This window comes from Chlorocebus sabaeus, chromosome 23 (genome assembly GCF_047675955.1).
Source record: "Chlorocebus sabaeus isolate Y175 chromosome 23, mChlSab1.0.hap1, whole genome shotgun sequence".
NCBI lineage: Eukaryota > Metazoa > Chordata > Mammalia > Primates > Cercopithecidae > Chlorocebus > Chlorocebus sabaeus.
In genome coordinates, this window is record NC_132926.1 from 69002984 (window position 1) to 69028153 (window position 25170).

The 25170-nt window shown below is 40.0% G+C and overlaps 1 protein-coding gene and 1 long non-coding RNA gene across 8 annotated transcripts in view; one reads left to right on the forward strand and one right to left on the reverse strand.

Annotated features, from left to right (window-relative positions):
• Window positions 1-16642, reverse strand: part of DCP2 (decapping mRNA 2) — a 42420-nt gene extending 25778 nt beyond the window's left edge. For 4 of the 6 annotated variants that reach the window (XM_008014159.3, XM_073010753.1, XM_073010754.1 and 1 more), the window contains exons 1-4: window positions 16373-16561; window positions 7397-7548; window positions 3409-3536; window positions 2927-3025 (exon numbers count right to left, since the gene is read on the reverse strand). In XM_008014159.3, the coding sequence (XP_008012350.1) occupies window positions 2927-3025; window positions 3409-3536; window positions 7397-7548; window positions 16373-16425 (432 nt within the window). In that variant the 5' untranslated portion in view covers window positions 16426-16561. Of the gene's footprint in view, window positions 1-2926; window positions 3026-3408; window positions 3537-7396; window positions 7549-16372 lie in introns of all 6 variants that reach the window. The other 2 variants (XM_008014158.3, XM_073010756.1) reach the window with 2 other exon arrangements.
• A 134-nt stretch (window positions 16643-16776) lies between these two features.
• Window positions 16777-22419, forward strand: LOC119627901 (uncharacterized). 2 transcript variants are annotated; one of them, XR_012090706.1, is made up of 3 exons: window positions 16777-17092; window positions 18493-18620; window positions 21775-22419. It is a non-coding gene; the product is annotated as an uncharacterized lncRNA (long non-coding RNA). The 2 variants fall into 2 exon arrangements; XR_012090707.1 differs by having other exon boundaries at window positions 18493-18614.
• Window positions 22420-25170: the final 2751 nt, after the last annotated feature.

Here is a 25170-nt window from a genome sequence, read left to right on the forward strand (position 1 = left end):
TCAATTCCTCTAAGTAGGACACTATTGATTTCTATTTTGTCCTTCCTTATGAGCAAGAGAACTACAAAGTTTGAGGAAATAAAAGGGAGGACTTTTATAGATACTCCGTCTCATTTCCTACCCTCTACAGAAAGAAAAGCTAAGCTCTTAGGGGATGTGGCAATTCCTCACATTCTCACCAAACTGCTTTCAATTTTAAGAGTTGTGCATTAACCTTCATTTACCCATACACAACAGCTTTGTCTATAGGCTGTTGTAAATAATAGCTTGGGCAAGCTGCTTCATATCAAATTTAAAATACAGCATTTTCAATCATGTTTTAATCCTATTACAAAGTAAATAACCACTAATGGTTTTTCTATAATAAACAACCACCAGTAGTTTGTAAAAATTTTCACTCAAACATATACTAGGCAATGAATTCTAATGAAATATGCCACAAAATCCATATTACCATTTTAAAAGTCTTAAATTCATCAAATCACTATCATCTTAGAATTTTTTCCTTAAAGATATTAGTTCTAAAGGACTTGAGTGAATCTCCTTAAAGGTCTTTATGGCTTACAGAGGTTAAGTGACTAGCCTCAAGTCTCTAGGGTACTGGGTAACAAAATCTATGCTAGAACAAAAGTCTTTCAAGTCCTAGGCCAATCTGCTTTCCCTTATATCATACTTCCTGTTAGTTCAATTTCTCAAATCTCAAGAATAATTGTGTGATACATGATAAATTGTGTGATAAATGGTAAGAACTAAGAATATGGCCAACAATCCATCACAAGGTATTATATAATAGTGAACTGTTTGCTAGAGTTAACTGGTAAGATTTTAAAATAGAATTTTAAGAATGAAGGCTGGGCGTGGTGGCTCACGCCTGTAATCCCAGCACTTTGGGAGGCTGAGGCAGGAAGATCACTTAAGCCCAGAAGTTCAAGACCAGCCTAGGCAACATAGTGAGACCCCCATCATTTAAAAAAAAAAAAAATTAGCCAGGCATGGTGGCATCCAACTGTGGTCCCAACTACTTGGGAGGCTAAGAGGCAGGATGACTGCTCGAGCCCAGGCAGTCAAGGATGCAGTGCACTATGATCATGTCACTGTACTCCAATCTCAGTAACACAGCAAGACCTTGTCTCAAAAAAAAAAAAGAGAAAAAAAAAGGAAAAGGAATGAACTTCAAAGAACATCCATTATAAACTTCATTTTAAGAAACTAAGGCCCAGTCAAGCACGGTGGCTCATGTCTGTAATCCCAGCACTTTGGGAGGCCGAGGAGGACAGATCACTTGACCACAGTTCAAAACCAGCCTGGACAACACAGACTTTGCCTCTACAAAAATAAAAAAATAAAAAAATAAAAAAAATTAGCTAGGCATGGTGGTGCACACCTGTAGTCCCAGCTACTCTGGAGGCTGAGGCAGGAGGATGGCTTGAGCCCAGGAAGTCAAGGCTGCGGTGAACTATGATGGTACCACTGGACGACAAAGGGAGATCCTACACCAAAAATAATATGTGTATCTATATGTGTATATTTATACACATACACACATATAGATACACACACACATATATTAAGAGAGAGAGAGAAAAGAAACTTAAGCCCTATACACAGTTAGTTGGTAGCAGTTGCAGTCCTTCAGGGAAAAGGGATTTGAGTTGGGTTTAGAAACGTATCTAGATAGGAGCTGAACAGAAGGAACAAGAGAGGACATTCTAGGTAGCGAAATAACAGCAAAAACAAATTTTTTTTTTTTTTGAGACAGAGTTTCACTTTTGTAGCCCAGGCTGGAATGCAATGGTGATCTCAGCTCACTGCAACCTCTGCCTCCCGGGTTCAAGAGATTCTCCTGCCTCAGCCTCCCAAGTAGCTGGGATTACAGGAATGTGCCACCATGTCCAGCTAATTTTTTGTATTTTTAGTAGAGACAGGGTTTCTCCATGTTGGTCAGGCTGGTCTCAAACTCCCGACCTCAGGTGATCCGCCCGACTCAGCCTCCCTAAGTACTGGGATTACAGGAGTGAATCACCGTGCCCAGCCATAACAGCAAAAATTTCAAGGCCGAAACAAATCAATCAAGTTCAAGAGAGAGAGAATAAACTGTTTTGACTGAAAATACAATAAATTCAGAAAAGGTTAAGATTTGTGTCGGGGAGAGGGGACAGTTTAAAAACTTAAAGAATTAAACTTTATCCTATAGGCAGTGGAAAGCCTGAGTGGGTTTTCAGCAACAAACGTCAACTTCTCAGAAAAGTCTAAATTAGGGCCGGGCGTGGTGGCTCACGCCTGTAATCCCAACACTTTGGGAGGCTGAGGCAGGTGGATCACGAGGTCAGGAGATAGAGACCACGGTGAAACTCCATCTCTACTAAAAATACAAAAAAATGAGCCGGGCGCCGTGGTGGGCTCCTGTAGTCCCAGCTACTCGGGAGGCTGAGGCAGGAGAATGGCATGAACCCGGGAGGCGGAGCTTGCAGTGAGCTGAGATCACGCCACTGCACTCCAGCCTGGGTGACAGACTGAGACTCCGTCTCAAAAAAAAAAAAAAAAGAAAATTGCAAATTGTGCACTTGTCAGGAAGCCAAGACTATAAACATAAAACAAGGATTACAATAGCCAAAATGTTTTACCCATAGCAAATCTAATTCTAAAGGGAAAGGAGGGAAAAATGTCATCATAAAGAAAGGAACAAGAGATAAAACAAAATGGCCCACTAAAAAAAATGGGAACAGATAAGAGAATAAATGAAAAGAGATGTGGATAAAAGAATCAACAGTGATGTTAGAAAAATTTAAGTTACTTCAAGCACTTTCCAGCACTCAAGTTCTGGAAAGGGTTAAGACAGTCCAAAGAAGTCATATATGGCTAAAAAAAAAAATACATTCAGACCCTAACAGCCAAATTTACCGTGTATCAAACTGGAATAACTTACCTCTCTAGCAGCACAATCATGAGGAGCTTCTTCTTTATTTACTTTTCCTTTTGGAAATCCCCAGCCTGATTTTGCTAGGTACCCCTGAACCAGTAGTACCTATAAAACAAGCAGAGGTAAAAATCAAACTTACCCTCCTTTTCCATGCTCCTTTCTAAAAATCAAAGCCATTTTTCTCTGTGCTTGAGGTAACTGTTTATCTTCCATGAGCCTGAATACACCACCACCAGTGTGAAAGCATTCTGCCCATTAAAAAAAAAAAGTCTTCAACAAGTAAGTGACCCTTTTTTGTACCACACCATAACTGCAACAAGTAAAAAATCTGCAGACCTAGCATGCAGATAAAATATACAAAACTTGGCCTTTTAGCACTAAAAATCTAAGTATATTTTAAAACCTCAATTTAGAAACACTACATCAATAACAAATTTTGTTAATAGATTAACGATCGCCATTTAACTAAAAATCTTTATTACACTCACATTTTCAAGTGTCTCATCAAGAATAATTGCACCATATGTTGGTACTCCCATTTTATATTCCTTCCATTCGTCCAAAACTTTTTCCACATCTTCACCTTGAGGCAGCAAAAATGGACAATGACTGAAGAGTATAAATAGTGTCAAGGAATTTACTTTCTCCTTTAATATGGCTTGAGAAATTATATGCAGAAAGAGACCCATTTAAATCAACAGTGTATTTTACGAGAAATTATTCAAATCTTCCCTCATTTCAGTGTAGCATTTTGGCCAGGCATGATGGCTCACACCTGTAATCCCAGCACTTTGGGAGGCCGACGCAGGTGGTGTTTTTGTTTTTTCCACATTTGTTTTCTCTTAAAACGTCATTGTTAACTTTTGCATTTATAGCCTACACACAAATCAAGTAAGTCTTGAGTACTCATAGTCCTGGATCCCTGAGTTAACACAAACTAATTCTGGACCATGTAAACACCTAGAACACGTCTCGTTAAGTGAGTCAAATTCATAATACCAGGTAATTATAGATACTAGAATAATAACAAGAAATAGAATTACATATATAAAATGATAGCAAGAAACAGAGAAAAATATATTGCTAAGAGAAAGAAACTATCACATCAGAAAAACAAAGTGGTTAATTCTGGGAAGGAGAAGTATGAATGAGGTATGCCACTCTATACTGTTTACCACATATATATTGTTTCCATAATGAAGAACACTTTTATGAAGTTTTACTTTAAGTATTACAGAGAAAGGCAAATCCAGGTATTAAGGAAAACATAGCCAGTTTCAAAGAAACTGGGCATGCCTCCCCACAAAACTGGGCAGCGTAAAATATTAATAGTAAAGTAAGTAAAATCCAAACCCTGAAATTATATGCTCAGACTTCCAACACTCCATGCTATCAAATGCCTCTTCACTATAATACTGTTAATTATTTAAAAAAAAAAAAAAAAAAAGTGGAGAAAATGATAATCTATCATAGTATCTGTCAAAATCAGGTCATACTTTTAAGGGTTCTCAATTCCTCAATAAAAACTTGTATACTCTGTGTTTTCATTTTGATATTTCTCTAACATGCAATCTGAGCATATTTTCAATTATCTAGATGACCATATGTATCAAATATTACCACTTGATTTCACAGACCATACTGGTACTAGTACTACTTTAATTGCTACCGGCTATTAAAAACAGAAATAAAGCTAATCTACAAATGATGCATTACAATCAAATGACATATGACATAATATAGAAAGTAATGTTTCGTAACAGCAGAGAAAGGTGGTGTTAGTACAGGTACACCAAACTCAAAAGACCCTCAAAGAAGTTGGCATTACATTCATTCACATTGTGATGAAAAGTCTGGTTTTAAAAAACAAAAATTACATCAAATTCATTTTATTAATTTCAATTTTACGTGTTCTACAATTCTGAAATTTAAAATTTGTTTCATAGTTGTAGTACAAATGAAATAGGTCCTCAGAGCCCAAGTCAGTCAGCCATCTATGACAACACTGTAATCTGGCCAGGTGTGGTGGCTGATACCTGTAATCCTAGCACTCTGGGAGGTCAAAGCAGGAGGAATGCTTGAGCCCAAGAGTTCAAGACCAGCCTGGGCAACCTAGTAAGACCCTGTACCTACAATTCTTTTTTTAAGACAAGCGCAAAGTTAATCTCAATATAATTAGTCCATGCCTTCATTTCGGGAGGGGGGAAAAAAGATAAAAGCTTGGATACAACATTAACCATTCCACGAAGCTCTATGGTTCTATAAGGGCCTGCTAAGATTCTAAAAGGTATTACAAGTCTGGTTTTACACGTTTAGTAAAATCCCTAGCAGAACTTCAGCCAAGGAGCAAATCTGGGATACTTTTGTCTGTATCCTCATTGCTGAGGGCTTACTGAAGGAAAAAAAAAAAAAAAAAATCACAAGACTATGCATAATTTAAAAAAGAGAAACAGAAGCATACACAAGTTCCACAATTTATCCAAAGATACATAGCTAGTAAGTGGTAGGGAAAGGATGCTAACTCAAAGGATGTGGCTCCAGAACTTATGCTCTTATCAAAGTACGCAGTCTTCTCTACTGCAATATCCCACATGTACCATCAACTCAACTTGCCCATAACTGAACCCGTCAATCTCCTACAACATTTCTCATTTTCCTGTCAATGGGATGGCAGTCTCATACACGCAACTGCTCATACTACAAACCTGGGTACCATCCTTTCTTCTACTTCTCCTCAGATATCCAAGTCATCACCAATCTTACCTCCTAAATAACTTTCAAATTTGATCTCTTCTATTCATTTCTACTACCACAGGTTTTCTCTCTCTAGTAAATTAATAAAAGAGCATGTTAACTAGATTCTCAGAATCCAATCTTGCCTTCCTCCAATTCACTGTTCACACTATTCCACAGTAGTCTTGAGAAACACCCCTATGGGAAGAAAGAAGCAAATGTGGGAAAATGTTAATAATAAATGAATACAGATGAAGGGCATGATGGCAGTTGTCATGTTCTTTAGTCATCTCCAAAAGTTAAGTTTTTTTCCAAAATAAAAGGTTTTTTTAAATGTTTTTTAAATATGGCCTACAAGACCCCTACACGTTTTAGCCCCTGAATTACTCTGTAGCATCATCTCTTATCTTTCCCATTTAGTCTAAAATACAGTAACTTTTTTCACTTCCTCCAATTTTCCTCACATAAATCACTATCTCAAAGAAGGCTTCTATTTAGCTTCCAAAATTTTTTTTTTGGAGTAATAGTTAACATTTATTACTTATTAACATTTATTGATCACTGTGCCAGGTAAACGATTTACATGTACAAACATATGTGTCTCAAACTTATCCTTTGAATTAGGCATTATTAACAACCTTATTTTTCAGGAAGACACTGGGATCGTCATCTAGGAGAAATTAAACAACTTACCCAGTATTTTCAAGTGGCCAGATGGGAATCAAACTCACAGCCTCCAAATCATAAGTAGGTATCCCTCTTCCATTCCCACTGAACACTGTGCTTCCATATCACATCCTACCACATTGCACTGTAATCATTTCCTTTCCTGTCTTTTCTCATCTTCTTGAAGATACTGAGTCCACTCTGTTCACTGCATAAGGTCTGGCACAGAGTAACCATGCAGTTACTTAATGAAGTGTACCACATTAAACATTCCTTCTCCATGTAACTATTCTTAGTTAACTAAAAGAAACACACCTAAAACAAAGGTTCTTGGTGTTTTTTAAAAGCAGGGAAAGTGTAAAACTCACGTGCAATCACACACAAAATATTATCCAAAACCGTAAAGTTGCTCTAGTAGAGTTGTAAGTCCATACAAAATAACCAAAGCAAAAGGGGACTTGGTTATTTTAATGTTTCCATAAGTAGATTGTAACTCCTGAAAACCAGTCTACTAAGATTTCTCCAGAGAACCTATCACCAAGGCCTTTAATAAAGATAGTGCTCAATATATTTCTATTCCCCTTTGATTTCTCATTAACTTCTACACATTTAATCAAATGGTTTGATCATTTCTTTCTTTGAAATCTGTCTCCCATCAGTGTTTTCTTTGTAGTCCCACAACTATGGCTCAGGGACTTATTGCCCTGAATCTCAAGTGACGTAACATACCAACCAATAAATCTTGGATACCGTTTTTGTTTGTTTGTTTGTTTGAGACAGGGTCTCGCTCTGTGAGATTAAAGATCATCTGGTTACATGGAGCAGCAAGAGTAAAGTTCTACAAACAGGCTAGCTATTCATGGAAAAAAAAATCAAATTTAATCAGTGTACATTTCAGGGAGTCCTCTGTATAAAAATATGATTATTATTAAATTGTCTACTATTTATGTTTGACAATTTTTAGCAATCAAGTATGTTTTTCTCTAACAGTTTTAAAATCTGAAAAGACAAAAAGAAATTTGTGCTAAAATATATTGCTAACAAGAAAGATAGTCATTATAGTAACAAAAAGGATATCAGCTTTAGCAAAGTCTCTTATCCCACACTGAGGTAATCCTGGTGTGTTCTGCATGTAGAAATCCAAGTAAAACCAATGGGCAAGTTCAATCTGAAAACACACTCGGATTGCATTGTCTCTTTCCTCGCTGGGAATATGCAAAATAAATCGGCTGTCAAAAAAAAAAAACGCATATAAAAATTACATTTACCAACTATAACAATTTATCTTAGGCTATTTAGGTGCTTCATACCTGACCTACCAACTTAGAAAAGGGACAAAGAGCAGTACTGTTTAAGGAAGCAATTAATATTTGAGGGAAATTACTACAGGGAAGATGAGTCTTAAAGAGAGAGGGAGAAGACACCACACGTATCTCACTTTTAATACAATTTGTTCCGAGCCTGTGTACCTTCTATTCACAAGTACAGAGATCAGCTTAAGAGCTCACTAACAACAAAAGTGAACAAGAAAACCTCCACTTCCTCCCATGTCTGGCAACATTTCCAAGAATACAGGTAAATATATTCATACAATTACATTTTAAAATGTTTGCTATTACATAATTTTCACATATAAAATATTATCAAGAAATATTGGAAAAGAAACCAATATTCTGTGGCTCATTAATACACCAGACTTCTCAAAGAGCCTCACCTGCAGTCTCAGTTCAAACTTTCAAAAATATTCACTTTTCAAAACCCTAAATTGTCTTTTCTATGTACATTGAGGAAAGGAGGGAAAGACATATTTCTTTTACATATCATATAAAGTATATTGCATGCACACATATGTAATTAGGATAATGAACCCCTTTATTATGAAACATACAAGTTAAAATTCATCAATCTAAGTGAATGTTGTAACTTACAGCAGTCATTAAAAGCAGCTATCAATTACTTTTTCCAATGTTAAGCATTTTTGGTAATCCTTTTTCCCAGTAACCATTAGAGACAGATTCAAGTCCATTGGTTTTTAAAGTCATTTTTTAAATTTAAAATAGTACCACCCAGTTTGACCATTTGTTTAATCACTATCATAGTAAATAATTCTTAGCTGTTTCCAAATTTCAAATAAGAATAAGAACACTCTTCTCCAATTACAAGAAGACCTTCTCAACAGAGGAATTAAAAATTAGCCAGGCATGGTGGCATGCATCTGTAGTCCTAGCTACTCGGGAGGCTAAGGCAGGAGGATCACTTGAGCCCAGGTGTTCAAGGCTGCAGTGGGCTATGATCATGTCACTACAATCCAGCCTGGGTGATGAGACACTGTCTCAAAAACATATATATACACTAAGAAATAAAAACAACGCTGGAGTGGTAAAAGGCATTTTAATCAGGTTTTTAGGAATTGCAATTTGGGAGACACAAGTCTAGTAAGCAGCTAAATCATGTTCCATTCAGGCAAGGTTAGGCGGAGCTTGTAAGGGCTACTGTAAATTTACATATCTGGAAGGTTTTAGCACAGTCCATGATTAATGATGGTTGGTTGTCAGCTCAGGATGTCTCCAGTCAGTGATCAATATAGTTGAGCATGGTTCTCTCTCCAGGAGGTTGATCAGACCCAGTAATATACACCTCAAGTCAAATGCAGCTAGTTTTACACTTTGGCCCAGTTCAGCAGGTGAAACTCCATCTAAATGTGTATGTGACTGGGATCCAACTCCTTACACCCTCCTGGTTCCTTTTTGGATATTCTGATATAATCATCTCCATTGTGGATTTTCTCTTCACAATTTAGATCCATCAGTTTCATTTTGGAATTTTTTCCCCCACAATTCAGATTCATCAGTTTCATCTTTAAGACTTTTAGTCTTCTGATCTGTTCCAGTCTGAATAATCAGCTGTCCTCTACATCTGGTACACATCTGTCACCTCTACACTGCCCTTTCACTGGCATCTTATAGTTCCCTGTGCCTTTATCCCAGAGAGGTCATGTTTCTTGTATTTTTGTCTTCATCCTCCTTAATTCACTTCCTTGTTTTCACGAAGTACATCTTCACATATCTTATGGAGGAAGGATGCAAAGGGGAGGTAAATATTGAGATACTATACATCTGAAAATGTCTATCCTCATACTTGATAATTTGGGTAAAGAATTTTAAGTTGGAAACGATTTTCTTTCAGAATTTTCAACAGTGCTTTCTCATTCCAACTTCTAATTTTGATATTGAGAAAATTGAAGCCATTCATTTTTCTTTTCTTTTTACTCTAACTTGTGCCAAGGACAAAAGCCATTCAGATTCTTAATGTTTTGTATATGACTTTTTTTTTTTTTTTCTAGTCTGGATGCTTCTGACATCTTCCTTCTGCCCCCAGTGTTGTGAAATTTTGCAGTATCTATTTTTAATCCACTGCACTGTCATTCCATAGACCATATGTACTTGGAAACTTGTATCCTTCAGTGCTGAAAGATCTCGTAAGTCAATCCTACTATGAGTCTTTATGTTTCTATATTGCCTTACCAGGCATGGTAGTACATGCCTCAAATTCCAGCTACTCAAGCCAAGGAGTTCAAATCCAGCCTGGTCAACAATGCCAGACTCCGTCTCTATTTAAAAAACAAAAAAAAAACTAGCTCCTATATCAATTACATTAATTTTGCTTTTCATTTTTCCCAGTTCTCCTCAGCTCCCCTCTGTTGAAATGCTGAAATTTTAACTGTCAGAGGCAAATGTAATACTGCCTTAGGGACCTGTGGGGAAGGGGAGGGGAATTACTTAGTGTAGTGTTTTAACTTTCAGAACCAAGTGATCTATTTTCTCTAAGAAATGTGTTCATCTTACTTTAAGAGAAACCCAAACTTCATCAGTTTTGTTAACATCTTGGTTTTTGAAAGAACTTCAATCTGTAATTGGCATTCAGAATGCCCTTGGCATGGCAGTCTGTGTTATGGCATTTAAAACCTGCAAAATCCTTGAGCCCAACTTGATTAGCCAAAACTGATAACCACCACCTTTATCTTTTAAAGTCTGCTCTATCTTTATTTTAAAAAATGAAAAACCCTCAAGTGTAACAGCCAGCTCCCTATCTACTCACATAAAGGAGAAGCCTACTAATGAATAAACCCCCTCAAATGTCTCATCATTAATATAAAAAGGTATCCAAAAATCACCTACCATCTAATGAAAATGTGAAGCATGAGAAGAAAAAGTTTTAACTGACCCTGAAGAAAACATAATTGAGGAACCAGAAGAAAACAGGAGGGTTGAAAGATGGAATTATTATCCTAAAAGAAATTTAAATGGGCATTCCTTTTTCAGAGCAACTGTATTTTTCTTTTTAAAAACGTACAATAACTAAGTAAGAGCCCTTACAATAACTAAGTAAAAAAAACAAAAAACAAAAAACCATGATTACTATAACCAACAGAAGCAGTGGAAGGTAGTATTAAGGATATCACCTAGACACTGATACTCAAAATGCGGACCCTAGACCACATGGGAACTAAGTGTGAAAAGAGAAACAGGTATTTTAGACATTAAAGGACTCAGTCTACTTCCTAATGACCCCCTCAAAGAAATTAACTTAAAATGCACACAAGCAAAACAAGAATGAAAACCAAGAAAGGATAAAACATGATATCCAAGAAAGAATAAGTACCACCTTAGAGAGTTGTGAAAGTGAATTCTAGTATTCTAGTTGCTAGGCAAGTCTGGGGAGCAACTAGCCCAGACGGGATTAGGAGGATGGAGGTCCCCAAGAGCAGAGTCTAAACGGAAAAAACGATTCTGTAGAAAGTGTGACTGAGGATAAAATACGGAAGCAGATGAGAAGGGGTGAAAAAAGCAGCTAGAAACTTTAGACATATTAGGAGAGGAGTACATATACAACAGAATTAGAGTCCAAATGTGAAGCAAAAACACCAAAGTTAGAACAGAAAGCCAACTGTCCCTTCCCCTCAAGAAAATGGATTTCAAGAATAGCCAGAAGGGGCCTGGCATGGTGGCTCCCACCTGTAATCCCAGCACCTTGGGAGGCCAAGGCAGGCAGATCACCTGAGGTCAGGAGTTCAAGACCAGCCTGGTTAACACGTGGTGAAACCCTGTCTCCACTAAAAATATAAAAAATGGTGTGGTGGCGGGCACCTGTAATCCCAGCTACTCGGGAGGATGAGGCAGGAGAATCACTAGAACCAGGGAGACAGGGGTTGCAGTGAGCTGAGACGACGTCATTGCCTCCGGCCTGGGCAACCGAGAGAGACTGTCTCAAAAAAAAAAAAAAAAAGGCTAGAAGGAATCAGGCAATAATAACGAAAGCATATATTTATTTCCCTGAAGAAAAAACTTCATGGTACCATCATTTTGACCAATTTGTAGGCTATAAGAAAGCAGAATTCATTTAGATATTCTGTAAGACACTTACAAAGGGATCCTGACTATGCCCTGATGGAAAAGAAACTAGCCACTGAAGACTTGCCTCTACTGTAAAAACTATATATTTACACTGTATTATTGTTCAGCTTTTACAATCAACAAATAGTACAAAATATAACAGACTTAACTTTACAAAATGGAATACAAATATTATCAATCCTAATTCTTTAAAAGTTAATCTGGATAGAAGCCGAGGGAATGGGCAAGAAAAAATGAGGCACTAATCATCTCACCATATCAGAGACTCAAGAAATACTGTAAGTTCGTAAAACAAATATAATTTTAAGTATATTAAAGTCATAAAGGGGCCAGCATGGTAGTTCACACCTGTAATCTCAACGCTTTGGGAGGTGGAGGCAGGAGGATTGCTTGAGGCTACAAGTAAGTTTGAGACGAGGCTGGGCAAAGATCCCATCTCTACCAAAAAAACAAAAAAATGCATTTAATACCTGGGTATGGTGGTACCTGCCTATAGTCCTGGCTACTCAGGAGGCTGAGCCAAGTGGATAGCTTGAGTCCAGGAGTTGGAAGTTATAGTGAGCTATGATCATGCCTGGGCAATGGAGCAAGACCCTGTCTCTAAAAAAAAGTCAAAGTCACAAAGGCAAACAATGGAACAATTTGAAATACTGATAGAGACATATTGGAAGTAGGACGGGAGCAATAGTGGGTGTGGTAAACTGAACTCTCACCTAGTATCTACCAAGTTGAACCAAATCCCCAATTCAATATAGAAAGTTGACAAACGAGAAAGTGGCACAAGTATATTTTAAAATACTGAGGTATCCACCAGAACTTAAAACAAGTAAAAGTCAATGCCTCAACAGGAATAGAAAAGGGTAGGGTAAGAAACTAAGACTGTTGCCTGTCATTTAGAAATCTGTCTGTACTCTAATTTTCAAAACCATGTACATGATTACATATTTTTAATAAGAAAAAGTTCTTAAGTTTATAAGAGCTGATGTATGAAAATTAAACATTTAATGCTTTCATTCTGTGAATGCTTTTGATCTGTTTTAAAGGTTTAAAAGTACATGTACATATGTGTATATATGTGTATATAGTAATAGCTGAAATAAAATGCCTTCCACTACAATTTGTTATAGGAAAAACTGCATCACACAAAATATTTTCTCAATGTTCCTACAAACAGGACATTAGCACAAGGATTGCAATTAGAAAAATGTTTCAGTTGAATTCAATGCTAAAATGGCTAGCTGAAGATGAGCACAAATTATTTAATTAACCTATGCTATCACCAAAATAGCAGCAACACTAGTTGCCAGAAAATACCTTTCTCCTTTTAACACTAGTGTGGCTTTACTCTACCCAACTCTTAAAAGGGCTTTTAAAAAATTCCAAGCATTTATTTGAACCAACCAACTTTTCAGTTTCTGCTTTAAAAACATGCTTTTCAATTCTTTAATAAGCTAGTTTAAACAGTATTGAAAAACTCTGTATTTGAGTTTTAATGTAAAAAAATCATGGTGTATCAAAAACAAGTATCATAAAATGCTGCATATTTAACTTTACACATACATTTTAAATTTTAAAGCAGTTTTTGTTCACTAGAATATTTTAAGACAAAACTCTTCCCTTCCTCTCCTCTAATTCTATTCCACTCAGAAAGTAAACAGTATTGTTAGTTTGGTGCATATTCTTTCGGCACACAAATACCTATACTTCCTCCTCTCTCACACACACACACACACTTAAAAATTTTTCACAAAAGGCACCAAGTGACTAAGTATTTCACTCAGTATCCTGTGTATATCTTTTCAACACATAAATATTTTCCCTCAGTATACTGCGTGCTAATTGCCTGAGGAACTTACAACGGCTGCACAATATTCCAATAAATGGAATGTTCCATACTAAAGCATCTGCCTTAGGTTATGAGCAGTCTAATGGTTACAAAGTCACATTTTGAAAATTTAAGTCTCCTGCTCTCACTTTTCATATCAAAAGATTTAACAGAAACATGTAATTTATCAAAAAACAAAGTAACACACAAAAAAACTTCCTAAATACACTAATAATAAGCAACAGAACTGGGGCAAAAAAATGAAGGGAGTAAAAACAAGCATCTAGATTCAATTCATAAATCAAGAGGTACATAAAAGAGAGCAAAGAAGTTCAGAAAAATTAACCTCAAATTAAGCTTTATTTTTACAGAAGTTTACCAAGTTCTAAGTGTAAAAAAAAGTTTTAATCCACAATGAAAAGCCTGAATTAGTAACATTAAAAATCTTTCAATTAATCAAAGCTATAAATATTAACTTGAAAATGGCATTTATTTTAAAACCTGAAGTTTTGAGAAATGTTTATTTGGTTTCATTATTATAGCTAGCCCTAATTTTTAAATATATCATATCCTTGTTTATACAGCCAAAACCAGTAACTGCACAAAGAAATTTCTCGAAAGGAAAAAAAGTTACTCCATTCAAAAATATTTGTATAACAGCTTAAATACACTCACTGGAAAACCAAGTATCTTTAACACTTGACAGGTGCTTAATATATTGTTTACAAAACACAACGTAATTATTTTGTGAACAGGTTCCATACATAAAATCATAATAGCTGACATCACTTCTTTAAATGATGTAATCCTAAATATGCAAATTAACCCCAATACTAGTAGGAAGACTAGCTCTGATGCCTGTAAAACGTGTAAGATTACCACATATTTTTCTAAATCAACTCTTACCCCATTAACCCACAGCCAACTACTGATCACCTTTCTAAATACATATCTTCAATTTTTTTCTAACTATAAAATGCATACCCGTTAAAAAATCTTGGAAACAAAGAAAACAAAGATCACAATCTCATAATCCCACTACTGGTTCATGTGCTTCTAGTCATTTATCCAAATACACATATCAAATTCAGTTTTTTTCTTTTTTTTGTTATTTGGGACAAGAAACTAAGTGCCTTTTCAGTAGTTCATTTGAATCTACCATACTTCAAAAATTAAATATCTACCATCACCAAAGAAGTACAACGCCATTTTTATTAGTTGCAAAATTAGGCTATTTACTTTCCTGTATGTATTTTCGTGAGGTTTAAAATGTTAGGCTTATTACTTCTTTCTGGTGTGAGAGAAAAAGCACAGGCACTGTAAAGAAAAAGGAATAGATTGCTAATCTCGATTTTGTCAATTAGGATGAATGTAACCTTATGTAAATTACAAAGTTCCTGAATCTGCGCGGATGAAAATGGAAATATACTAACTGCACCTACCAAACAGGGCTGATTGAGGATTAAATAAAACAACACATGTAAAGGTAGTGCCTGGCGCACAGCAGAAACTCCAGGCCGGACGCGGTGACTCACGCCTGTAATTCCAGCACTTTGGGAGGCCTAGGCGGATGGATCACGAGGTCAGCACTTTGGGAGGCCGAGGCAGGTGAATCACGAGGTCAGGAGTTCGAGACCAGCACGGCCAAGATGGTGAAACCCCGTCTCTACCAAAAATACAAAAATTAGCCGGGTTGTGGTGGCGGGCGCCTGTAATCCCAGCTGCTCGGAAGGCTGAGGCAGAGACTCGCTTGAACTCGGGAGGCAGAGGTTGCAGTGAGCCGAGATGTGCCACTGCATTCCAGGCTGGGTGAAAAGAACGAGCCTCCGTCTCAAAAAAAAAAAAAAAAAAAAAAAAAACCTCCACAAATACCAGTTCTTTACTTTCCATTAAAAAAAACAGCGTGAAGGAGATACAACTACTAAAAGCCTGCCTTTTAAAACATAAATACAGTAACTGTGAGCGAAACGGTGTTATCACTTGTAATCACAATCCACACACACTTGGCGACACCTCCGGGTGTCACTGCACCCCAAATTTTACCTTCGGAAAGGAAGTATTTTTAAGTATCCTACACGTGTTTGGCTATCTGAAATCAGAGTTGACAAGGGGGAAGAAAGCAAAAAAATTCTCATGTGAAGTATACACCCTGAGTTAAAACCCCGCGGCTGAGAATTTCCTTTAAAATAGGGTAATTAAGGATGAAAAGAAAAGCAGCTCTACATTTTTCCCTCTCTCCCCCAAAGACAAGTCTAGGGATGAGAAAAAAAAAGTAATTCCTTACAGGAATTTACAGAGAACGCCACGGACAGATAACACGCAGGCGTCAGAGTAAGTCCGAAAAATTGCTCCTTGCGCAGGTCCGCGTACCTGAGATCCTAAGACTTAAATCACTACCCTGGGGTCTTCCTGCAGAATCTGGGAGTGAGACAGAAGCAGGAGGGGGTGCACGGCGTGGAAAAGTCACAGAGGCAGAAAAAACAATGGGAGAGGGAGGCGGCGGCAAAACACTAAGATCCAGGCTCGGGCGAAGCGGCTGCGCCTGCGGGAAAGCAAAATAGTTGAGTAACTTAAAAAATAAGGAAATTCCGGGTTCTCTGAAGGGAAGGACGGAGGGCCGTGAGAAACAGGGAGGCTGCGGCGGAAAGAGGGGCGGTGTCGTCGGAGAGCAGGGTCGACGATGGAAAGCGAGCAGCGGCGGGAGCGGAAAGTGAGGACCTGGACGTGGGCGGGGGAGAAGACCCGGAGGCCTTTGGGGGTCGGCGAAACTGAGAAAACCCGACGGGGGCGAAAAGGGGTCGGGCAGCGCAGTACCTGCAGAGATCGTCCAGGACGCTGCCGGGAATCTCCACCCGTTTGGTCTCCATGATGAGGACCCACAGCAGGAACAGTGCATCCCGGCTCCGCGCGGCCGGGAACTGACGGTACGGCACGAGGACTCCGGCTCGCCGGAGAGCGGGCAGCCGAGGCAGCCGCGGCAGAGACGACTCCAACAGAGACGAGAAGGGGAAGGGGCGGGACCCGCTCACTTCCGTCCCGCTCCCTCAGCCTTGGACCCCGAGACTGGGCCAAGGCTCGGGGCGGGGCCCCTGGAGTCACGCCCCTGCTCGCTTGAAAGGCCCAATGGGAAGCTGAAGAATTGGGACACTAAACACGCTAAGCCAATGAGACGTTTGTTTATTGGTCCGCTACTTCCAATCCGTCTTCAAGCTGCTCAGTTGCTACTCAGAAAACCAACTTCCCGCCGCCTTTGGGGTGGCTACACGCAGGCGCACCACGCCTCCTGCGCGCTTCTAGGAAGTTTAGAGGGGTCGGGGCTTCCGTGTAGACCCCGAGACACACATCCGGGACTTTGGCCTGTTGTGCAGGACATCGCGGTGACTGAGCTCTTTCCTCTGCAGGGCCGACCCTGAGGAGGATCCGTTCAACACAAGAGTATACTCGCGATTCCTGTCACCAAGTATGCACTTACCGCTGCCCCCAGCAACTCCAGGCCAAGAGCTGTGCCTCTTTCACTACAAACCCTTGGAGAGGGTATCCTTTCTCGAGGTGGCTCACCTCTGTCCTGCCTTAGGCACCTGGTTCCAAGTATGAAGACAAGGACTTTATCTCAGTATCTGGCACCTAGCAAAATCTTAGAAAATACTGATTTAAGCTGAACTCTGATCTGTATTCCACCCTCTGCACAAAGCAACCCCAACCTGCTCGTCCTTATTCATTCCTCATCTTGCTTAATGGAGTCCAATCCATTTGGGATCTCTGGAGAAACTAGATCCATCTGTTCTTTCTCTTACATCAGACTCACAGGCCCACACACACCTGCTCCATCACAAGTTTAGTCTATTCTACCATTTAATCTCCCATCTTTTGTCTAAATTTGTCAAATTCCATTGTGTACTTCAGTTTTGCATCATTTCTCCATACTATAGCGAGAGCTGTCTAACCAGTGACCCCTGCCTCCATTCTTGGCCTGTGCAACTGCCTACGAACAAGTTATCTTTTCAGCTTCTGCTGTATCAGCAAGCCCAAGGTCCCTTGGCATAAGAGGCCTGTCACCATCTATTTTGCTCCCCTGGTTTCCATCTTTTTTTCCCTCTGTCTTGGAGAATTCCTCAAATTTATCTTCCTGACAACTACAGAGGTTTTACTTCTTTTGAGTTCTATTTTGTTCTTCAAATGCCCCTTTCGTGTGGTGTCATATTCTTGCTTCATATATTTTATTTTATCCTTCTGAGGATTTTAATAGATTTTGACGTTTTCTTCTCCCTGAGTAGTCTTATTCCTTTCAGCTGCTTTTTGCTATTATATTGGTCTCATCTATCCTATTAGAAGCATCTGTAGTCCTTGACTATTCACTCACACTTAAGAGTAAGGCCTGGAGTCAAGTGCCTTGAAAGCTAATTGGAAGCTCTAACCTTGTAGATGGGACTTGTTTCCTGAGAGCTTAGCTGTAGGATGACCTGGCTGAGCTGTTGGTTGGAAACACATGGCATCAGTATTTGTACGTAATTCTTTCTGCTGATCAAATTCCCTAAAGAGAAAATGCTTCCAGGCACAGCTTCATGTATTCTGGGAGTCCAGTACAGAAGCACAGGCTGCAGTATTCCATTTGCTTTATTCAGTACTCCTGGCACAGTCCAAGTCTTATTTTAGATTTCCTAAGAAGCAGGCACTGAGACAAGGTTTTGAGTGCAGAAAGCCTGTGAGGGAGGTGATCCTGGGAAACACTGGTAGCAGAGCAGGAAAGTGAGTCAAGGAAGGGAAGAAAGCCAAAGGGTTTATTATCAAGGAAATTAGCACTGTGGTTAACTGGAGTTTACTGTCACTGGAGAACTCTGGAGGCCAGTATGAAACATATACCTCAGAGTTACACCACTCAAGGGGTGAGGGAGATGGGGATTTATATACCAACTTCCTTCATTGGTTGAGGGTAGCTCCTGGGGTCTGCACTCTAGCCTGCTACATGGGCAGCAAGATGGACTCTGGTGGCCAGAAGAAGGGCGAAGAAATGCAGATACTAGCAGCTGGACCTCCAGCCAGTGTAGTGGATGGATTGGTAAGGGTAAGAGTGAGCCCCTTCAGTTCTATTTTGCCAACTGTGCATTCTACCTGTTCTGACTGAATGTTTTTTCTCTGACTGGCGGGCACCAAAATGGTTTTCTTAAGTTGTCTCACTTAGAGCTCAAGTCGAGTTTTTAGAGTACTCTAAATGATGGCAGTGAAACAATAGTTCAAGGCAAAGTGGTGCTTACCCACATGGGCCAATGGTATATTAATAGAAACAAGCAGGTTACCGGGCACTTGCTGAAGCACCTGGAGGAATTCTTCTTACTACCTTTCTAGTCTCCCAGTTTAGGGGCAGCTATACAACTCCCTTTGGACTCTTAGAGGCCAGGAAGTCCCCAAACTCACACAGTGTTAAACCAATCTGCCTTATTAAGAGTTTCTGAGATGTCTGTGGTCCAAGATATTATCTTGCCCAAGCCCCATCCATCCACTGCCTCCTCACACACAGATTTCCAGGAGCTGGACTAGTGCAACCCTTATAGCAGCCCCCCCAAGCCATGACTTCCAAAGAACCGAAGTTTATGGTAGAGGCACCCAACAGCAGTAACTTAAGCATACCCAAGGGAATGACCCTGTATGGCAGACAACCTGAATGAGTTTGCAGTTCCAAGCGGGGCCAACCAAGATTCATTCCTTATCTATGAGGAACATCTGAGCCCTGTGGAATGCAGGCCATACAGGAGGGCTAGGCCCTTTGTTTTGCGCTAAATGAAGGTTGCCAGGTGGAAGCTGTTAGGGAGAGGGTGCTAAATGAAAATGCTATATAAACTGCATACTTTTTGCAGGTGGTGTTCTTGTGTCCAGCTCAACTCCAGTGGACCACTCTGTATGTAAATTCCCCCTCAATAAGCCATATGCCTCATTTGCTGGCTCTGGGTCTCTTCTCCAGCCTCTTAAACTTAAGAGGCCATCCTTGTTAAAGTGCCATCCCTGTTAAAGTGAATAGGGACACCAAGGCCTCAATTCCATCCAATTGTTCACAAGACCTAGCTGAGAATGACAACGTGGAGCCTAGAGTTAAGGGAACAGGAGAACAGGAGATGCTAGGGTTCTTAAATTATAATACTGATTTGACTTTTAAATTGGGTTGATTAAAACCTTTATAGTTTTAAAATATGCTATTTCATTTAGTCTTTTTTTTTTTTTTTTTTTTTTTTTTTGGAACAAGATCCCATTCTGTTGCCCAGGCTGGAGTGCAGTGGCACTATCATAGCTCACTGTAACCACCAACTCCTATCCTAGGCTCAATCTCCCACCTCACCCTCCCAAGTAGCTAGGAATACAAGTGGGCACCACCAGGCCTGGCCAATTATTTTTTTAAAAACTTTGTAGAGACAGGGGTCTCACTTGGATGCCTATGCTAGTCCTAAACTCCTGGCCTCAAGCAATCCTCCTGCCTTAGCTTCCCAAAGCTCTGGGATTACAGGCATGAGCCACCATGCCTGGCCTCGTTTAGTCTTTATTACTACATGAAATAGACAAAGATTAATGAGGCTTATAAAGATTAAATGACTCAAAGTTTAATGATTAAGCGACAGTATGTAATAGAGTCAGGACTAGAATTCAGTTTTAAACTCAGCAGGAATTCTGCCTTAGGGAGAATGACACAAAAAATTATTATTTATGTCTGTACAGCATATTATAGTATAAAATTCAAATATAATCTCACAACAAAACACGCTGTCATTGAATCATAAAAGTATTTAACTTGCTTATTGGCCTTTTAAATTGATTGAGGTAGCCTGTAATCCCAGCATTTTGGGAGGCTGAGGCAGGCGGATCACGAGATCAGGAGATTGAGACCATCTTGGCTAACACGGTGAAACCCCGTCTCTACTAAAAATAGAAAAAATTAGCCAGGTGTGGCGGCGGGTACCTGTGGTCCCAGCTACTTGGGAGGCTGAGGCAGGAGAATGGCGTAAACCCAGGAGGCGGAGCTTGCAGTGAGCAGAGATTGCGCCACTGCACTCCAGCCTGGGTGACAGAGCGAGACTGACTCAAAAAATAAATAAATAAGAGAGTAAGGTTAAATTAAAGAATCAAAGCTTCTTCACATCCCTACAGAGTTCTTATGGTTAAACTCAACGTTTATGGAGTAACACATAATTGCCCCTTCTGTTAGCCCCACTCTCTTTCTAGTACGCCATCTCCTACAGCATATAAAATGTTTTAGTAACATTTACCAAGAAACAAAACCTGCCTTCATCTCTATGGCAGAGTCTTACTAGATGCTGACTGTATTAGTCTGTTCTCATACTCCTAATAAAGACATACCCAAGACTGGGTAATTTATAAAGGAAAGAGGGGTTTTTTTGTTTTTTTGTTTTTGTTTTTTTGAGATGGAGTCTCGCTCTGTCACCCAGGCTGGAGTGCAGTGGCATGATCTCCACTCACTGCAAGCTCCAGCCCCCGGGGTTCATGCCATTCTCCTGCCTCAGTCTCCCAAGTAGCTGGGACTACAGGTGCCCACCACCATGCCCAGCTAATTTTTTTGTATTTTTAGTAGAGACGGGGTTTCACCGTGTTCGCCAGGATGGTCTCGATCTCCTGACCTTGTGATCTGCCTGCTTCGGCCTCCCAAAGTGCTGGAATTACAGGCATGAGCCACCACACCCAAAGTGCTGGGATTACAGGCGTGAGCCACTGCACCCGGCCTATAAAGTAAAGAGGTTTAATTGACTCACAGTTCCACATGGCTGGGGAGGCCTCACAATCATGGCAGAAGGCAAAGGAGGAGCAAAGTCACATTTTACATGGCAGCAGGCAAAAAGAGCATGTGCAGGGGAACTTCCCTATATAAAACCATCAGATCTTGTGAGATTTATTCACTGTCACAAGAACAGCACAGGAAAGACCCATCCCCATGATTCAATTACTTCCCACCAGGTGCCTCCCATGACACCTGGGAATTATGGAAGCTACAATTCAAGATGAGATTTGGGTGGGGACACAGACAAACCATGTCATTCACCAATCCCATTTCCTTTTCCTGGATTCACAGGCCTCCTTGCATTTAGATTGAAAAAGGCAATTGAGTTCTGGCCAGTGGAATGAAGATAAATGTGATATACCCAACTTCAAAGCACAGCTCCTGAAATGTTCTATGTAATTTTCACGTAATTTTTATGTTCTCTCTTTTCTCTTCCCAGCTGAAAGCAAAGAACTCTTTAGATAGTGGAGTCTCATGGAAAAAGCACAGACCCTTGAGTGTACTGCTTGGAGGAGAGCTACCCTGGAGCAGTTGCTCCAGATTCTGCTTGAGCAAAAAATAAACTTTTGCTGCATAAAGTATCTTGTTTTTTTGTTGTTGGGTTTTTTCTTTTTTCACACAAACTCTTTTCCATAATCAGTAAATGCAGGTTGTAGTGGTCATTCTTGTTTACATACCCAGCTCTCATTTACCCAGGGCCAGCTGCATGCGTGTATGCATAAACCATATAGTTGCACAGAACCCTGCACTCAGAAAGGCCCCATGTTTGGTTTAATGCTCTGATGTTACCATCTTGAAATTCTCAATTTTGTTTTTGAACTTGTGTTTTGTAAGTGAAATTGGAGGGAAAATAGAGCATGAGCAGAGCTGACACATGCAATATGCATGTCCACTCACTCCTTGCCGTGCCATTTGCATATAGCATTTGCATTGTCCTATTTAAATAGAATTTCACTGAAGTCACAATGCATGAAAGTTCAGCAAGATTCAGAGTAAGAACAACATAGGCCCATTACAACTGAGTAGGTGGGGTCACTGTCAGCCCTAAGAGGTCAAGCTTCCTGTGTATCAGAACTTGTTCTAATGCAAGAAGAAGACAATGGCAGTCCAAAAAACACAAAGCACCAAGAAACTCTATCATATCCTTTCCTATTGCTTTCCTGATTTAGCTAACCCCTTATGCTGAAAATGATGACACAGAAGGAAAGGGGAAGAAAGAGCAACCCATCTTTTCCTTTTCTTTTCAGTTTTTTCCTCATCAATAAGAAGGTAGAGAGTGTGGTAGAATATGTATGTGTACATCAAGAAGTGACATAAAAACAGTTGACTTTTGTACAGCATTTTGACTGTTCTGGTAACAAATACATCATACATGTACAAAGTATGAAATAAGAATTATGTAATTTCAGTGATTCTACATACAAGTTAAATGGTCCCATATTTGCACTTAAAACCAGCATTGCGGCTGGGCACAGTTGCTCATGCCTGTAATCCCAGCACTTTGGGAGGCTGAGGCGGGCAGATCATGAGGTCAGGAAATCGAGACCATCCTGGCCAATGTGGTGAAACCCCGTTTCTACTAAAAATACAAAAATTAGCTGGGTGTGGTGGTGCATACCTTTAATCCCAGCTACTCAGGAGGCTGAGGCAGGAGAATCACTTGAACCTGGGAAGAGGAGGTTGCAGTGAGCCGAGATGGTGCCACTGCACTCTAGCCTGGCGACACAGCGAGACTCCATTTAAACAACAACAACAACAAAAAACCAGCATTGAATAATGTAAAGATGGTGAAAAGTCTTTGCAATGATTTTAATTTTACTTATACTTAATTTTAACTTTAATCTTTACTTAGAATGACATTAAATATCAAAAACACCATAAGTCAAGAGAGAAACTGTGAAAGAAAGGAAATGCCTTTATATTCCAGTGTTTTTGTTGTTATTGTGGTTAAGAGATGGGGTCTTGGTTTGTTGCCCAGGCCAGACTTAAATTCCTGGGCTCAACAATCCTCCTGTGTAACTGCGACTATAGGTGTATGCCACCTCACCTGGCTTTCTAGTACCTTTAGTGACACTTTTTTCCTGCCTTTTGAATAAGGAGCTCCATACTTTGATGAGGGGAACAGGCTCTGCAAATTATGTATTAATAGCAGACCCTGAATTCACCCCTTACTCTTTCCTAACAGAACCCTGATTAAGACATGTATCCCCTTAGCTTCCCTCACACAGCACATGTGACTCTGGGGAAGCCAGAAACACTTTTGGCTCAAAGGCCAAGATCTGGTTGGTAAGTCAAACACCACACTCCATTCCCTGGAAATGTACCCATTCTCTGGACAGGTACATACCTCCATTGTCTAGTCAGTGTATATCATAGAACTCCTGCTTAAAACCTCAAGATGAAAAAGTCTCTCTTCTTTCATTGGGTGTCATCAGGTCAGGATATGATGTCTGGAACTTCCACAGCCAGTACTCAGTGACTGATATACTACTACTCACTATTACCTTGAGGTTGAAGCGAACGTGTGGAACGGGGCAAAGCTGAAAGATCTGTAGGAAAATGGACCTAGAACTGTCAGGAAGTGGGCTGGCGGAGAGAGAGAGCACTAGCTGAGCTAACAGGTATCAGAGTAGCCAATTAGACCAACAAACCAAAAATGAAAGAGTAGTATTTACTACAAGGATATAAACAAGAGTCTAAAACCAGAGAAAGTGCCTACTATTTCTGTTCCGTTTCCCCCATGGAACTGCGCACTAGCCTTGGGTAACATGGGTCAGCACGGATATAGGGGGTCATGGAGTCATATCGCTGTTAAGGGATCCCTGAAGAATAAGCTCCAGAAGTTTTATGGACTCTGAGGTGCAGTAGGGAAGGCAAGGGGGAACGGCTGGGAGTGGAAAAGTACTGAGTACCTAGGCAACCTCGAAAAGAATGTCAAGGTTTCCTCTCCCCTTCCCACAAGGAGGCCTCAGCAGAGAAGCCTAAAGAACCCTCTCCCCAGCCAGGCACAGTGGCTCATGCCTGTAATCCCAACACTTTGGGAGGCCAAGGCTGGCAGATTGCTTGAGCTATTAAGTTCGAGAGCAGCCTAGGCAACATGGCAAAACCCTGTCTCTACAAAAACTATAAAAAATTAGCCTGGCATGGTGGCATCCACCTTAGTCCCAGCTATTCAGGAGGCTGAGGTGGGAGGAGTGCTTGAGCCCAGGAAGCCAAGGCTGCAGTGAGCTGAGATTGTAACACTGCATTCCAGCCTGGGTGACAGAGCCAGACCCTCTCTCAAAAGAGAAAAAAAAAAAGCCTCTGCACAAGGCCTCACATAAAGAAACCTAGGAATGAAGGAAGCACCAGGGATAGGAAGGCAAATATTTACAGTTATGAGTTGCTTCAGAACAGGATAAGTTCTGAGAAATGCATTGTTGGGTGATTTTGGGTTCATTGTGTGAACATTATAGAGTATACCAACACAAACATAGATGGCATAACCTACCTAGGCTATATAGTACAGCCTATTGCTCCCAGGCTACCAACTTGTACAATATGTTACTATACTGAATACTGTAGGCAATTATAACACAGTGGTAAGGCTTTATATATCTAAAAATACCTAAACACAAAAAAGGCACAGTCAAAATATGGTATAATAACCTTATGGAACCAACACCTTCGAATATGTTGTTGGCTGAAATGCTGTTCTGTGGCCCGTGACTGTATCAGAGCCTGCAGCACACTAGCTGTGCACCAAGTCTGTGGAAGGGAGGGCAGCTTTCCTCCACGAGGGCTGCCAGGTAGAGGCTTTGTAATCACCTGCAGTCAGACAGACCTGAAAAACCAC